Raw genomic sequence first — 15,723 nt, 5'->3', positions numbered from 1 at the left:
ACCATAGTTTTTGTTGTGTTTAAAAATGTAGCACTGGACAGCAGCAGGAGGAGACGGGAGCCCATGGTAGAAGATCACCCTTTTTCCCCACAAAATGTGTACTTCTTTCGTAATTACTGCTCTGAATCCATATAGAAATGGCTCTTTTGACTTCTTACTTCTGCCACATTCTGATATATGTGGATGGTATGCTAGTCTTGATACATAATTACTCATTAAGAACACTGGGTGAATATATGTGTGGCATGTGAGGTGTGTATGTTCTAGCAGAATAAATATGGCCCTAGAGAAAGAATTATTGAAATACACAGAAACACCTTCAGACTCCAGGCTGCCGAAAGACCCTTCAGAAAAGTCCATCAGGTATTTTATTCTGTTGTCTGTTTTAATACTGACAGCAGTTTTCATAGCAAGTGAATTTTTAAAAACTACGTTATTATTCTTACTAGGAATTATTAAATTGTTAAAAACCTTTCTTAAAAAAAAAATTACACTGTAGCCACAGATTATCTTAAGAAAATGACAGTGTAATGTGCCAAATGCTTATCCAGTTCACTAGGGAAAGTCGATATAGTAAAGAAGATCCTTTCTTCCACCATCCCGTAACTTCTTCTTTCCTTCCTTCTAGGAGTTTTCATTAGAGAAAGCCATGCATACAATGATAGGAACTTGGGATGATATTGGTTTTCATATAAGCCCATACCGTGATACTGGAGTTTGTATTCTTTCTTCAGTGGATGAGATTCAGGCTCTCCTTGATGACCAGATTATAAAAACTCAGACAATGAGAGGCTCACCTTTCATCAAGCCTTTTGAAAAAGAGATCAAGGTATGATATTGAGCTACTGATCATTATAAAAAGTTACAATCTTATTACATTTGTGTTCTTGCAGAAATAGGTCAGTTTGTTGGATGGACTTTTAAAATATTTATTCAAATCATACTCTGTAATCTTCATATTTTTCTGGTGATACACTGAAACAGATACTCAGAAATTAATGTAGAAATATATAGAATAGACTTAAGACAGTAATTCTAATGATTTTGAAAAGAAAAAATTGTGTTTTATTAAAATAAATCTTCTCCAATGACTGTGAAGACTTGGAAGGAAAATGGTTTTCGTATAATTTATTCTAACTTAAGAAAGCCTAGACACTGTTTCTTACTATATTCTTTAACTTGTAGAAAGGTTCTGTATACTAGACTTTAATTATATTTGTGAACAACTAGTCTGAGGGTCTTTTAGAGTGGTTACTGAATTATTGCCTGCTTGAGAAAAACAATTGATATCAGAGGCCCCAAGATGATTTAATAGCTTTATAGTTGATGTGGAAACCCTGGTGGCGTAGTGGTTAAGTGCTACGGCTGCTAATCAAAGGGTCGGCAGTTTGAATCCGCCAGGTGCTCCTTGGAAACTCTATGGGGTGGGTCTACTCTGTCCTATAGGGTCGCTATGAGTCGGAATCGACTCAAGGGCACTGGGTGTGGGGTCATAGTTGATGTGGGTAAGTAGAGAAAGCAAACAAATTATGGTAACTAATAGCTTCATACTGTCAAAATTGTAACTGGGGACTATATAAATTGGGGAAAAGACATCAAAAAGATCAACAAATATCCCCTAATATTTATTGATCCATAACTATGTGCCAGATACTACTTTAGGGGTGTTATGTTTATTAACCCATTTAATCCTCATAGCTCTATGGGGCAGTTTTACTCTGTCCTATAGGGTCGCTATGAGTCAGAATCGACTCGATGGCACTGGGTACTGGGTAGCCCACCTTCAAGGAAGGCACTTACTATCTCTCTTCACACATAAAGAAACCAAGGAAGAGGAGGACTGATAATTTGCCAAAGTTCACCAAGCTAATAAAGGACAGAGCTGGAATTCAAACTGGTTTTAATTTGAGCACAAATAGTATTTTATAGAGGGGCTTGGCTGCCATTATTTGGAGTAGACAAAGAATGGTGTTCTTCCAAAAGGACATAATGCTGGACCATTTCCCATCAATCAGGCTGGCCAAGGCTTTCCTGATAAGATATTACATCTTTTGTGGAAATTTCTAACTTGTCCAACAAGGAATTTAGAAGATAACACATAGACCACATGTTTAAGAACCAAAGATGAAAAGTATATGAAGGATCTCCAGCTAATGAAATATGTTACCGACTTTAGGGGACCTGAAGAATAAGGAGTCTCCCTGCCCCCAAATTGTGCAGCTGTAGAACAAAGTTTCTCATCCATGGCACTATTGACATTTTGGACCAGAAAATTCTTTGTTGTGAGGTCTGTCCTGTACAGTGTAGGAGGTTTAGCAGCATTTCTGACCTCTATTCGGTAGATACTAATAGCACAACCCCTCGGTTGTGACAGCCAAAAATATCTACAGATGTTGTCAAATGTCCACTGGGGCTGGGGGCAAAATAGCCTCGGGTTATGAACCACTGATGTAGAACTGTATATATTTCTGGATGCGTTTTGGACTGGGACGGTTGACCTAGGGATTAGGAAACTGGACTAAATAACTTTCTCATCATTTCTAATGGTGAGTTTTAGTAACTTAGGAAAACTTCAGACTTCCTAGAGTTTTCCCAAGCCTATGTGAGATACCCATAAGTGACTTTGAACTGTTTTGCATTGATTAAAATATAACAGTAAATTTGAAATGTTTTCTTTGCTATAACTTATAGCTTTTCTTTAATAACTAGAAATTAGTACAATATGCTTTTCCTTAAGGCCTGGGAGGACCGTTTGATTCGAATACAAGAGACAATTGATGAATGGTTAAAAGTGCAAGCTCAGTGGCTGTACTTGGAGCCCATCTTTTGTTCTGAGGATATTATGCAGCAGATGCCAGAAGAAGGCCGTCAGTTTCAGACAGTAGACAGACATTGGAGGGATATCATGAAGTTTTGTGCGAAAGACCCAAAGGTGATATATTTGTTTTCTCTCCTATAGTAGATGAACCTTTATTTTTGCCTATTAAAGTAAGCATTTGACTTATTTTTTCTGATTGCAAAAGTAAAACCTGATCATTGTGTACAAATTGGCAAGCTCAAAAAACATTAAAAAAGCATTGAAACAAAATCTGCTTTTCAGTTCATAAGATACACTACTTATAACTCATATATATGTAGTAGAGCTGCTTCAAATGTGCATTTAACTCAGTTTCTACTATGCACACTAACCAGTCCTCTCCCCTTCAAAACAAATAAATTAAAATGGAGAGAGAGAGCAAAAATGAGAGGGAGGATGGGAGTGAAAGCACTGGAAGAGGTTGGGTGATTCACCTGACATTCCGCTCATGAGTCTGTATGCTTGGGTGTGGTGTGAAAGAAGCACATGCTGTCTCTCAGTCGATCTCAGTTCCTACATGTGTCTCCCAGTGAGTGTAGCACCTTGCTGAGTGTGATTCTAGTGTTTCAAAACAGACTATGTGCTTTTCATACACATGGTATGCATAATATGTAGATATAAGTCGCCTTTTTAAATCTGGTATTTAATTGAAGAAATAGCAATTTGTTCCAATGCTGGTTGAAAAACTAGCCATGCTGGACTTACTGAGAGTCAATACTGCCCAGAAATTTATGACATTTTCAAGGATTTTTCCCATAGGAACTCTGTGAGAGATGATTTCCTATAGATTGACAATTTTTCTTTTTTCTGTAAAAGGCCAGATAGTAAATATTTTAGGCTTTGTGAGATATACAGCCTTTATCGCAACTACTGGACTCTGCCATTTGTTGTAGTGCAAAAGCAGCCAGAGACAGTATGTAAATGAATGGGTGCGGCAGTGCTCTAGTTAAACTTAGTTTATGAACACTGAAACTTCCTTGTGTCCTGAAATATTTATTTTTTCAAACTTTTAAATGTGTAAAACCAACTCTTAGTTCGCAGGCCATACAAAAATAGGCAAGAGACTGAACTTGGCCCATGAAGTTTGCCAACATCTGTTGTAGATTGTTAATTTTATGAGTGATAGTTGTAAACATAAAAATTAAACCATACACAAACTTAATGGAAGTTTCATTCACCATTTTAAAAAAAATAGGAAAAATGAAATTATGAATGACAATTATAACTTCTCATTTGTACTTGGACACGAATATTTATGATTTATTGAATTTTAATAGTTTTTACCAAAAGAAAATTTTTGGCATTTGACATTTTTGACAATTTTGACATGTAATATAGGTTAATGTTTAGGTCTTGTTATAGTTTTATCTAGTATACAAGCGCTGACCTCATCAAACATGTTTCTTTTAGGTTCTTGCTGCTACTTCTTTAACAGGTTTGTTGGAAAAACTGCAGAACTGCAATGACCTTTTGGAGAAAATTATGAAAGGGCTTAATGCATATCTTGAAAAGAAACGTCTTTTCTTTCCTCGGTATGGTGAACGATCAGTTATACTAAAATTATAAGGAGTTTCTGATGTGTGATGAATTATAACTGAACTTTTTATATTTGCATGTTTTTCCCTAGGTTTTTCTTCTTATCTAATGATGAAATGTTAGAGATTTTGTCAGAGACCAAAGATCCACTTAGAGTTCAGCCTCACTTAAAAAAATGCTTTGAGGGCATTGCTAAATTGGAATTCCTTCCCAATTTGGACATTAAGGCCATGTATAGCTCTGAAGGTGAGCGAGTGGAGCTGATCGCACTTATTTCCACGTCAGCAGCGCGGGGTGCCGTGGAAAAGTGGCTAATTCAAGTGGAAGATCTGATGCTCCGGAGTATTCATGATGTGATCGCTGCAGCCAGGCTGGTGTGTCTCCTAGGTTTTTATGTATACTCTCTATTCTGCAAAAGCTTTCTTTTAGAAGGTCTTGAATGGGTACCAATAACTTCACACTGACATTTCTTATATTTTAAACCGTTTATTATTTTCTTTAACACTATTATTATTAATATAAAAGTATTAATAATAATTGATCATGACACATAATTAAGTGCTATAAAAGAAAAAAGGTGTTATGAGAGAAAATAATAAGGGGTGTATAATTTAGAATGGGGTGAATCAGTGATAGGTTGTCTGAGGAGGTGACGCTGAAACTGAGAACTGAAGGATGATTAGGAATTAACCAGGTAAACAGTAAATGGAGACAACATTGAGGTATCCTGAATTAAGGGCCTGGGATCGGAAAGAACCAGGGATGTTTAAGAACCTCCAAGAAGGCTGCTGTCTGGAGTAAAAAAAAAAGGCTGTCTGGAGTAGAGTGAGCAAAATGGACAGGGAAGTCAGAGGAGGCTAGAAAGAAAAGCAGTTTCAGAATTGCATTGTATTTTAAATACAATGGAAAGCCACTAAAGGATTTTAATCAGGGGAGGGACACGAGCTGATTTCTATTTAGTTTTTTATGGCTATGACATGAAGTGAAGAATGAATTAGTGGGGGACAAGAGTGAAAACAGGATGGAAAATTAGGAGACTGTTGCATTAACCCAGATAAGAGATGATGCTGACTCCTACTAGGGGAGTGGCAGAAGATATGAAGCAAAGTAGACACACTTAAGATACACTTTGTAGTTATTTTCAACAGATCTTGGTGATGAATTGGTTGTAGGATATAAGGGAGAGGATGAGGGAGGTCTCAAGAATCACCTTAAAATTTCTGATTTCAGCATATGGGTGGCATTTACTCTGAGAGAGTGTCTGGAGGAGGAGCAGGTTTATGGAGGCTTGGGGGAATATCAAGATTTTATTCCTGGATATATTGAAGTAGAAATCTTATGAGATAGCCTAGTAGATATGTCTAGTAGATGAACAATTGTGATCTATAGGTCGGTTCTCAGCATGGGTGTTAAATACGTGATAGTTCACTTACTGCTTTTTACACTTAAACGGTTACTTAAAAACTCGAAATGAGATGAATGAACGTTAAAGGAGGACATATAATATTTGAAAGACACGTAACACCTACCACTAGAGGTACCCCATTTATGCTAATCCAGTTAACCTGACCTTGAATAATGGACTTCAATACATTTCTGCCTTAAGGACCATAAAGGAGCAATTGTGTAGCAAAAAACTAGTTTTAAAAGACCCTGCAGCCTGTATCCAGCAGCTCACTTTACATGAGTGAGATATCCTCTGTGAGCTCTATGGAGCTCAGCTTCTTGCAGTGGCTGTTCTGTTCTTCCTCAGTGTTTTTGCAGATAAATCTTGATTTTTCCTCTCCTTTTTCTGTTTATGATTCAAAAATTTTGAAAATACATTTTTTTAGGTTTTTTTTGTATGCTTTAGGTGGAAGTTTACAGAGCAAATTAGTTTCTCATTAAACAATTAATACACTGTTTTGTGACATTGGTTGCCAACCCTGCAATGTGTCAACACTCTCCCCTTCTCCACTCTGGGTTCCTTGTTTCCATTCATCCAGCTTTCCTGTCCCTTCCTGCCTTCTCGTGTTTGTTTTTGGGCTGGTGTGCCCATCTAGACTTGTATACATGATTAAACTACGAAGCACATTCCTCAGGTGTGTTATTGTTTGCCCTACATCCATTGCTGTCAAGGTCGATTCCAACTCATTGCAATGTCTGTAGGACAGAGTAGAAGTGCCCTATAGAGTTTTCAAGGAATGCCTGTTGGATTTGAACTGCTGACCTTTTGGTTAGTAGCCATAGTTCTTAACCACTACACCACCAGCATTTCCGTTTGCCCTATAGACCTGTCTAATCTTTGGCTGAAGGATGAACTTCAGGAGTGACTTCAGTACTGATTTAAAAGGGTGTCCAGGGACCATACTCTTGGGGTTTCTCCAGTCTTTGTCAGACCAGCAAGTCTAGTCTTTTTTTGTGTGTGTAAATTTGAATTTTGTTCTCCATTTTTCTCCTGCTATTTCTGGGACCTCTATTGTGACTCCTGTCAGAGCAGTCAGTGGTGGCAGCCAGGCACCATCTAGTTGTTCTGGGCTCAGTCTGACAGAGGTTGTAGTGATTGTCATCCATTAGTCCTTTGGAGTAATCTTTCCCTTGAGAAAACACATTTTTTAACAAAAAAAGAAATAACATAGGAAAGAATCAACATTGTCCAGCAAGTGTTTCCTTAATTAGTATAATAACAATTTACCTTCCACATGACTAGCAAATGGCTTTCAGTCACTCCTCATTCTTCTTTGAAGCTTAAATTAGTTTGTCATTTGCACTTATTTCCGGATATTGCTAACAAAAGTCATTTTCATAATAATACTTATATCCATATGTTTAACATTCTTATATCGAAAATGATATTATTCTATTAAAAATATAGTTTCTATTAGCATCAACATCAAACCCAGTTCTGCAGTTGGCTTTTATAATTTACAATTTGAAACTGCTATTATCCTTTACTTTTGAAGCAAGTCATTTTGTAAAAGATTAAACCTCTTTCCTTTGATAAATCCAATTAAATGCATTTTGAACATAGAAGTTTTAGAAATAAAAGTGTTTTGAAATCAAAAGCATAGATAGTAGTATATAATTTTTACATTATATGCTCTGGTCATACAAGTTTTTAGAAAAGCTATAGATAACATAAAGGTTCTAACTACTCGTCCAGTTTTCTACTAGATTGTATAACTGCCTTTTCAATTAAATCTGAACATCAGTATATATAATTTATTTGACTGGTTTGTTTTTTGACAGTTTAGTAAAGCCCCTAGATTTCATTATAATAGAAGTAATATATATTCTATGTAAAAAAACTTGACAACTTTCCACAACAAAAGAACATAAGAATCATGTAAAATTCTTCCTTCCAGAGGTAACCCATTATTAACATGTTGGTACTCACCTTTCCATTAAAAAAAAAAATTCAAAAATATCATAATTTATGAACATCTTTTCTAGTCTTTTTAAATAGTCATCTAAAGTAATTTTTCATGAGTATATGATATTCCAGGCTATGAGTGTACCAAATAATGCACTTCTCTATTGTTAGAAATTTAGAGTTTGGTTTTTTTTTCAATCTTTTAAAGTTAGAAATGCATTTTAATTATTCAGGCTTATCCAGAAACTGCAAGAAGAGACTGGGTTCGAGAGTGGCCTGGCCAGGTTGTACTTTGTGTTTCTCAAATGTTCTGGACTTCTGAGACACAGGAAGTTATAAGTGGTGGGCCAGAGGTAAAGCATTATTTCATTAAATAGCAACATCCTTTTTTCCATTCCATTTTTTTAGTTTATCTGTTCTTTGCAAAGGCAATTCCCCCTCAGTTTCTATATATAACCCATTGCCATCTAATCAATTCTGACTCATAGCGACCCTTTAGGACGGAGTAGAACTACCCCAAAGGGTTTCCAAGCTGACCTTTTGGTTACCAGCAAAGCTCTTAGCCACTGCACTACCAGAGCTCCTTCTGTATATAGTATTAAAACTATGCAGTTCTTTGAAAGCTTGTTCTTAGTATTTTACAAGGCTTTAAAGAATCACTATTCTAGAATTAATTCTATATTTGAGATAGATTATAAAGTCAGAATTGTTTTATACAAGAGTAAATGTATGAAATGCATGTTGTATGTACTATATAACATCAGTTTAATTGCTTTTTTATTTTCTAGGGGTTAAGGAAGTACTATAGGGAACTTCAGAGCCAACTAAATGATATTGTCGAGCTTGTTAGAGGAAAATTGTCTAAGCAGACCAGGACCACTCTGGGGGCTTTGGTTACTATCGATGTCCATGCTAGGGACGTGGTCATGGACATGATTGAGATAGGTATGTGACATTTTTCTTTAACAATAAAGATAAAATCAATAGCTTCTAGAAACAAAGGTTTATAATTAGGTCTTTTTTTTCTCAGAACAGAATTTCTTTTACATTATCTTTTCCCAATAAGTTGGAAAACATGAATTATTTTAATATTTGCTGTTATAAACAAAGCACCTACTTTTAGAATTATTACCATTTAAGGATCATGTGTCTTATTTTACTTTATTCCTTCTAGGTGTCTCACATGATACAGATTTCCAGTGGCTAGCTCAGCTTCGATATTATTGGGAATATGAGAATGCTCGAGTTCGCATCATTAATTGCAATGTAAAATATGCTTATGAATATCTTGGTAACTCACCTCGACTTGTCATTACTCCTCTAACTGACAGGTGTTACAGAACACTGGTATGCATTTAAATTATTTTAATTCACACCCAAAAGATTACTTTTTGGTGCAGTGTCATAGTTTCTTATCCAAATTTAACATGACTGTCCTTATGTATTCTCTTACCTGTAATAGCTGAATACACTTACCCCTTCCTAACTCCAGATTCCCTTTATGTAAAATTATATTAATGAACATTTACCTCTGGGTACTTTTGTAACATACAGGAGTGTTTGAGTTCTAGTGTGTGAAAAATCGTGAGTCACTCCCATGGAGGATAATTACAAAAAGAAGGTACTGAAGATGTAGGAGAAAATAGGAGCTTCAGAAAATGGTAGAGATTTGCAGTGGAATCCTGGGAGAGATGACAGGAAGATGAGAAAATTACATTGGGGCCCAAGAACTCCAAGTCAGTGCTATTGAAAAGAAGGGAGAGAACTGAAATGTGAGGGGATGGTGGTAGGGTGTGAACTTAGTTAGAAAGCTGTGGAAGACAGAGCAATGACTATACAAACTCTGAGAATAGGGTTGCCAGGTAAAATTCAGGACTCCCAGGTAAATTTGAATTTCACATAAATGATGAATAGATTTTTAGCATTAGTATGTCCTAAATATCGCATAGGACTTACTTAAAAAAAAAAAAATTGTTTATCTGAAATTGAAGTTTAACTGGGCATCCTGTATTTTTATTTGCTAAATCTGGTAAACCTACCTGGGGATTCGTTGAAGAGGAACATCAATAAACACCAATCCCCCTATGCTCAGTAAGAAAAATTAAAATACCTTAGATTGAGTTCTCTAAATGCAGAGATGGAATGGGGAGTCTAGAGCAAATGATTTACTAAGAAAATGCTCTCAGTGAAAACCTGTAATGAAGTGAGGAAAGCAGGATAGGATGGGAAAATCTAAGCAAAGATATGGTTTCAGCAGAAGTATAGCATTTGCCTGATCTCACGGGGAGCTTTGGATGAATGGCCTTACAGAGTTACGGCAAGGGGATCTGGCTTTCATACCCCTTTATTGTAACTGGTGAGGTATCATCCCTGGGGCATAGCTGTAAGTAAACTTCCAGGTTTTTACTGTTGAGGTAGCTTCTATTTAAAGAACAAAAAATAAAAGAACGATGTGCTGTCAAGTTGGTTCTGACTCATAGTGACCCTGTAAGACAGGATAGAGCTGCCCCCATAGGGTTTCCAAGGCTGTAATCTTTACAGAAGCAAATCTTTCTCCTGCGGAGCAGCAGTGAGTTTAAGCCGCCAGCCTTTTGGTTGGCAGCCGAGTGCTTAACCACTGTGCTACCAGGGCTCCTAGCTCCTATAGTGGAGGGCAGTTCTTAGAAGTCGGCAACTGACACTCGCAGCTCTTGGAGATGGATGCAGTGGCCTGGTAAGGGGGGCCTGGGCTGGGCACCAGTGGGTCAGTAATAAAGTGTTTCATCAAACTCTTCACTTTCTGAGGAAGCTACTTGAGGGCAGGGACCAGGTCTCTCTGATTTTCTAGTGGTGAACAAGTGCATAGTCACTGCCTAATACACATGGAGCAAATGAATTTCAAACTTCTTGCTACAACTGGGGCCTCAGTGAACTCAGAAGCTGTGATATGCTTGTAAGATGGAAGCTAAAAACTCTGAGTTATAAAATCAGAATTGTATTAAACATTAGTATACAACACCAGACATTGAAAAGAATTTGCCTGGTATATTTATTATTCATAATAAAGGGAACACATTTATAAGCGTGTTCCTGAGGTTTCCAACAGTCAAGTTAATGGACATTAACAACATAGCATCCATTATACATTTAAGGTGGATGAAATATCATTGATAGTGCCTTTATTTATGAGCCGTCTCTATTGTTCTATTTCAGTAAATGTAAAAATGTTTACGATTTTCACAGGTTTATTTTCAGCCTTGGTCCCTTAACCCTATTTTTTCTAAAAGGAGTTAAGTTTCACAAACTCCCATGGTGGTTTATATGAAATGAATTCTATAGTTAGATCTGACTGTAGTTTATATGTGTCTGAAGATTTTCAGCTACTGTTCTAGTCATTGTGGGGAACCAGAGAGAAGTCATATAGTATTGATCTTGCCTTTAAGGAGCTTAAAGACTAATTGATGAGAAAAGTGTACATAATTAACTGTAATACAAGGTAGAAAGTGTTACTACTGGGAAGGGAGATAAAGAAGTGTTATGGAAATGCAGAAAGTGGAGAACATAGGCAAAATGATGTAATAGGTAGTCTGTCTCTCTTTCATTTAATGGACCCCGATTTACAACACCCACTTTCAAGTGTTTACCCCCTTTGCAGCTAGCCATCCGGAATGTGTTGTTATTGTCTACAGCCATCTCCTCAATCACTTCCAATTAAAACTTTTCTGAACTAATTTTATTCCCTCAAGTCTCGATGAAGTATTAGAGGATAAGGAGATTTTAATGCATTTTCACTTTTTTGGACCCTTTAAACTGCATTTACTTTGTGCAGCTGGAAATTTTATGCTAAAAATGAGCTGAACAATATAATGATATAACTACTTCTCTGAAGCTACAAATAATGCTACGTATATTTGGTAAACAATTGTTTGTTACATGGATTTCTTTTCATATATATGTACTTTTTTCTTTTTCAGATAGGTGCCTTCTATTTAAACCTTGGAGGTGCTCCAGAGGGTCCTGCAGGCACAGGAAAAACCGAGACCACTAAGGACTTGGCTAAAGCTCTTGCTGTGCAGTGTGTGGTATTCAACTGTTCAGACGGGCTAGATTACCTAGCAATGGGAAAGGTAGGTAAATTGCTGGATCCCTAATATTCAACTTTACAAGCTTACTAGGGTTCTTGGATAAACTGACATCATGTTTAAGCATTATACAAATGTGAGTAACTTCCTAACCTTAGTTTTAGGAGTAAAGATACTGTTTTTATACCTGAGGCTTTTTATTAAACTTAACCTTTAATTTAGACTTAAAAGGCTAAATATTTGTTTTAAGAGATGATGCCCTTTCCTAAGAAAAATCACTTCCTTTTTTCTTGTCTTTAGTTTTTTAAAGGATTGGCTTCTTCTGGGGCTTGGGCTTGCTTTGATGAATTTAACAGAATTGAGTTGGAAGTGTTGTCGGTGGTAGCTCAACAGATCCTTTGCATTCAGAGAGCCATTCAGCAGAAGTTGGAAGTGTTCGTTTTTGAAGGGACAGAGCTTAAGCTCAATCCAAACTGTTTTGTAGCTATTACCATGAATCCTGGCTATGCGGGGCGTTCTGAATTGCCAGACAACCTTAAGGTAATATTTTTTAAGAGCGTAAATTTGTTAATCAAAAAACAACAGCTTAGTCCTTTCAAAATGTTACAGTTTTCTCCCAGGTATTTGTAATTTTCATTTTACCTATTCCATCTGTTGTGAGGTAAACCTCAGAACAATTTTTTAGATGTACAAAATAATTAAAGTGCATAGAATATTAAAATACTACTGAAAAATTACGGAGCTTATGAAAAGATGTATTTGGGGTATAAACTTGAATATCAGCATAGTATCCTTGGATGCTTATTCTCAGCTTTAGAAACAGCTTCCCTTATATAAATAATATATTTGGCTTATTGTATGTTTCAGGTTCTTTTTAGAACAGTGGCTATGATGGTTCCAAACTATGCCCTCATAGCAGAAATCTCCCTTTACTCCTATGGATTTCTGAATGCGAAACCTCTGTCTGTGAAGATAGTAATGACCTACAGGCTTTGCTCTGAGCAGCTGTCATCACAGTTTCATTACGACTACGGAATGCGAGCAGTAAAAGCAGTTTTGGTGGCTGCCGGAAACCTAAAACTGAAATATCCAAATGAAAATGAAGATATACTTGTGAGTAATAATTACTTGTGAAGGTTTCAGTAAAAACATAATTTCTAGAACTTCTCTTAAATATGGTTGATCCAAACCAAAAACCAAACCCAGTGCTGTCAAGTCGATTCGGACTCATAGCGACCCTATAGGACAAGGTAGAACTGCCCTACAGGGTTTCCAAGGAACACCTGGCGGATTCGAACTGCCGACCCTTTGGTTAGCAGCCGTAGCACTTAACCACTAAACCACCAGGGTTTCCATATGGTTGATCAATGGTTGATCAGGAACTATAAATAGGTAATTGAGACGTTTGTTGCTCATTTATTTTAAAATGGCATTGAAATGATACTTTCTGGGATATATTATTCACTAGAATTTATATGAATACAAGGACCTTTTTGGCTTGGTAAACACAGTATTGGCCTTTTAGTATAGGGATCCCACAGAGCAATGTAAAATAAGCTTTGACTTTTTAGAGGGGAGAATGTTAGCAATTAACTTATATTGCTTATTTTTTGGGTTATTTTAGCTTCTTCGATCAATTAAAGATGTAAATGAACCAAAGTTTCTATCTCATGATATACCCTTATTTAATGGAATAACTAGTGACTTATTTCCTGGTATTAAACTTCCTGAAGCTGATTATAACGTAAGTAAACTTGTGAGAATGACTTATTCTGCACGGTAAATTTATCTGATGACTCAGTAGTTTACAAAGTTTTATTAAATTATTCTGTTGGCCACTTTAATTAATGAGGATGAGTAAGTTAAAGTATGTGGTATTACATAATACCAGAGTCAACAAGACTTTCGGCAAAGATAATATTCCTTGTATGAGAAAAGGTATTTTATCTCCTATTTTATGATTTATAATACTTGCTAGTATGTATATTGTAATTCTTACAAGTGTATATTCCAGAAAATAGAAAAGATGGCGGGCAGAAAGTGGAAAAACATTATATAATTAATATAAGGCTTTGTTTCTAAAATTTAAGTAATATGTGGACTCTTTTTTAAAAGAAACAAACAATGTAGATTTCCAATTTCACTTAAATTAGACATAATGATGCCTAAATATGTACACACATAAGTATAAGTATCTGCTGCTTATAGCTGTTATATAATATAAAACCAAAATAAATTTATAAATAACTACAAACAAAACAATCTCAATAAAATTCAGTTTAACAAAATTAGAGAGGTAGATGGTGTGTGACTGAAATGAAATTGCCCCTTTATGGCAATTTCCACAGTAAAATGTGCAGTGAAGATTTTTTTGAGTTCAGCATGCATAAAATACCTTTTGTCTTGTGATGATTCAATTATTCTACCTCTTTTCTCTATCGATATTACTGCAAAATATTCTTTGTTTCAGCTGTTGTGTAATTAAGGCATCATTTACTTTTTAAAAAAATTTTGTTGTTGCTGAGAATATGCACAGCAAAACATACACCAATTCAGCCATTTCTACATGTACAATTCAGTTACACTGATTACATTCTTAGAATTGTGCATCCATTCTTATCTTCCTATTCTGAGTTGTTCCTTCCCTATTACATAAACTCACTGCCCCCTAAATTCCTATCTTATCTTTCAAATTGCTGTTGTCACTTTGATCCCATATGGATAGCTTTTAAAAGAGCAAAGTGCTCAAGGCAGACATTTTTTACTCGTTAAGCTAGACTGTTTTAAGGAGAACTTCAGAGGTTTTTTGGTTTAAGTTTTAAAGATTATCTCCAGGCAATAGTTTTAGGGGTTTATCCAGCCTCCATAGCTCCAGAAAGTCTGGATTTCATGAGAATTTGAAATTCTGCTCTATATTTCCCCCTTTGATCATTATTCTTATAAGGAATCTTTGATCAAAATGTTCAGTAATGGTACCTGGGCACCATCCAGTTCTTAAGGTCTCATGGCAAAGGAGGCAGTTGTTCATGGCGGCAATTAGCTACAAATTCCATCTCCTTCTCCTATTTCTGACTCTCCTTCTTCCCCTGTTGCTCCAGGTGAATAGAGACCAATTGTTGTGCCTTAGATGGCCACTTGCAAATTTTTAAGACCCCAGGCACATCATTTACTTTTTGGCCTACCTTTTTTTTTTATTCTCAAATTCAAAGACTAATACATCTTGTGGCAGTACCAGGTTAACGCGATTATCAAGGTTTTAGGATATACTAATATGATTTGGAAACCCTGGTGGCATAGTAGTTAAGTGCTACAGCTGCTAACCAAAGGGTTGGCAGTTTGAATCCACCAGGCGCTCCTTGGAAACTCTATGGGGCAGTTCTACTCTGTCCTATAGGGTCACTATGAGTCGGAATTGACTTGACGGCACTGTTTTTTTTTGTTTTTTAATATGATTAAAAAAAAATCAATATGAAATTTTAGCATTCTCTTGGAGAACTCTTGGACTCCCATGAATATAGCAATGGCTCTGGTAATCATAAATTCCAGTTTGAAAAAACATATTAAATATACCATCTTGCTTTAATATGTCCTGTATTCCTTTGTTCTTCTTTACTGGCTTCTTTTGGATTTCAAGTAATTTTTATTACTCCATTTTATCTTTTCTGTTGGCTTTTTAGTGGTCACTCCACAGATCATAATATACATCTTTGACTTATTACAATTTACCTTGAATTGGTATTCTACCATTTCATAGGATAAGAATCTTAAATTGTGTGATTACATTATCCACCCACCCCTGCCTATTGTGCTATTGTTGTCTTATATTTTACTTCTGCATATGTTATGAACTCCACAATACATTGTTATTTTTGCATTAGTTATTAGTATTGGAAAATAAGTAATAGTCTTTTATATTT

At 36.0% G+C, this 15,723-nt stretch overlaps 1 protein-coding gene across 14 annotated transcripts in view; it reads left to right on the top strand.

Moving 5' to 3' along the window:
* DNAH12 (dynein axonemal heavy chain 12) overlaps positions 1-15,723 on the top strand; it is a 210,342-nt gene that overhangs the window by 55,359 nt on the left and 139,260 nt on the right. For 13 of the 14 annotated variants that reach the window (XR_007514395.1, XM_049861985.1, XM_049861986.1 and 10 more), the window contains 11 exons: positions 629-829; positions 2,738-2,932; positions 4,268-4,389; positions 4,485-4,767; positions 7,979-8,098; positions 8,534-8,690; positions 8,920-9,092; positions 11,699-11,851; positions 12,107-12,346; positions 12,674-12,919; positions 13,431-13,550. Coding sequence is in view for 13 of the 14 variants with exons in the window: in XM_049861985.1 (XP_049717942.1) it covers positions 629-829; positions 2,738-2,932; positions 4,268-4,389; positions 4,485-4,767; positions 7,979-8,098; positions 8,534-8,690; positions 8,920-9,092; positions 11,699-11,851; positions 12,107-12,346; positions 12,674-12,919; positions 13,431-13,550 (2,010 nt within the window). In the remaining variant the exon portion in view is untranslated. The other variant, XM_049861997.1, reaches the window with a different exon arrangement.

This window comes from Elephas maximus, chromosome 20, assembly GCF_024166365.1.
Source record: "Elephas maximus indicus isolate mEleMax1 chromosome 20, mEleMax1 primary haplotype, whole genome shotgun sequence".
In the NCBI taxonomy this organism is placed as follows: domain Eukaryota; kingdom Metazoa; phylum Chordata; class Mammalia; order Proboscidea; family Elephantidae; genus Elephas; species Elephas maximus.
This window is presented reverse-complemented; position numbering and strand designations above follow the sequence as displayed.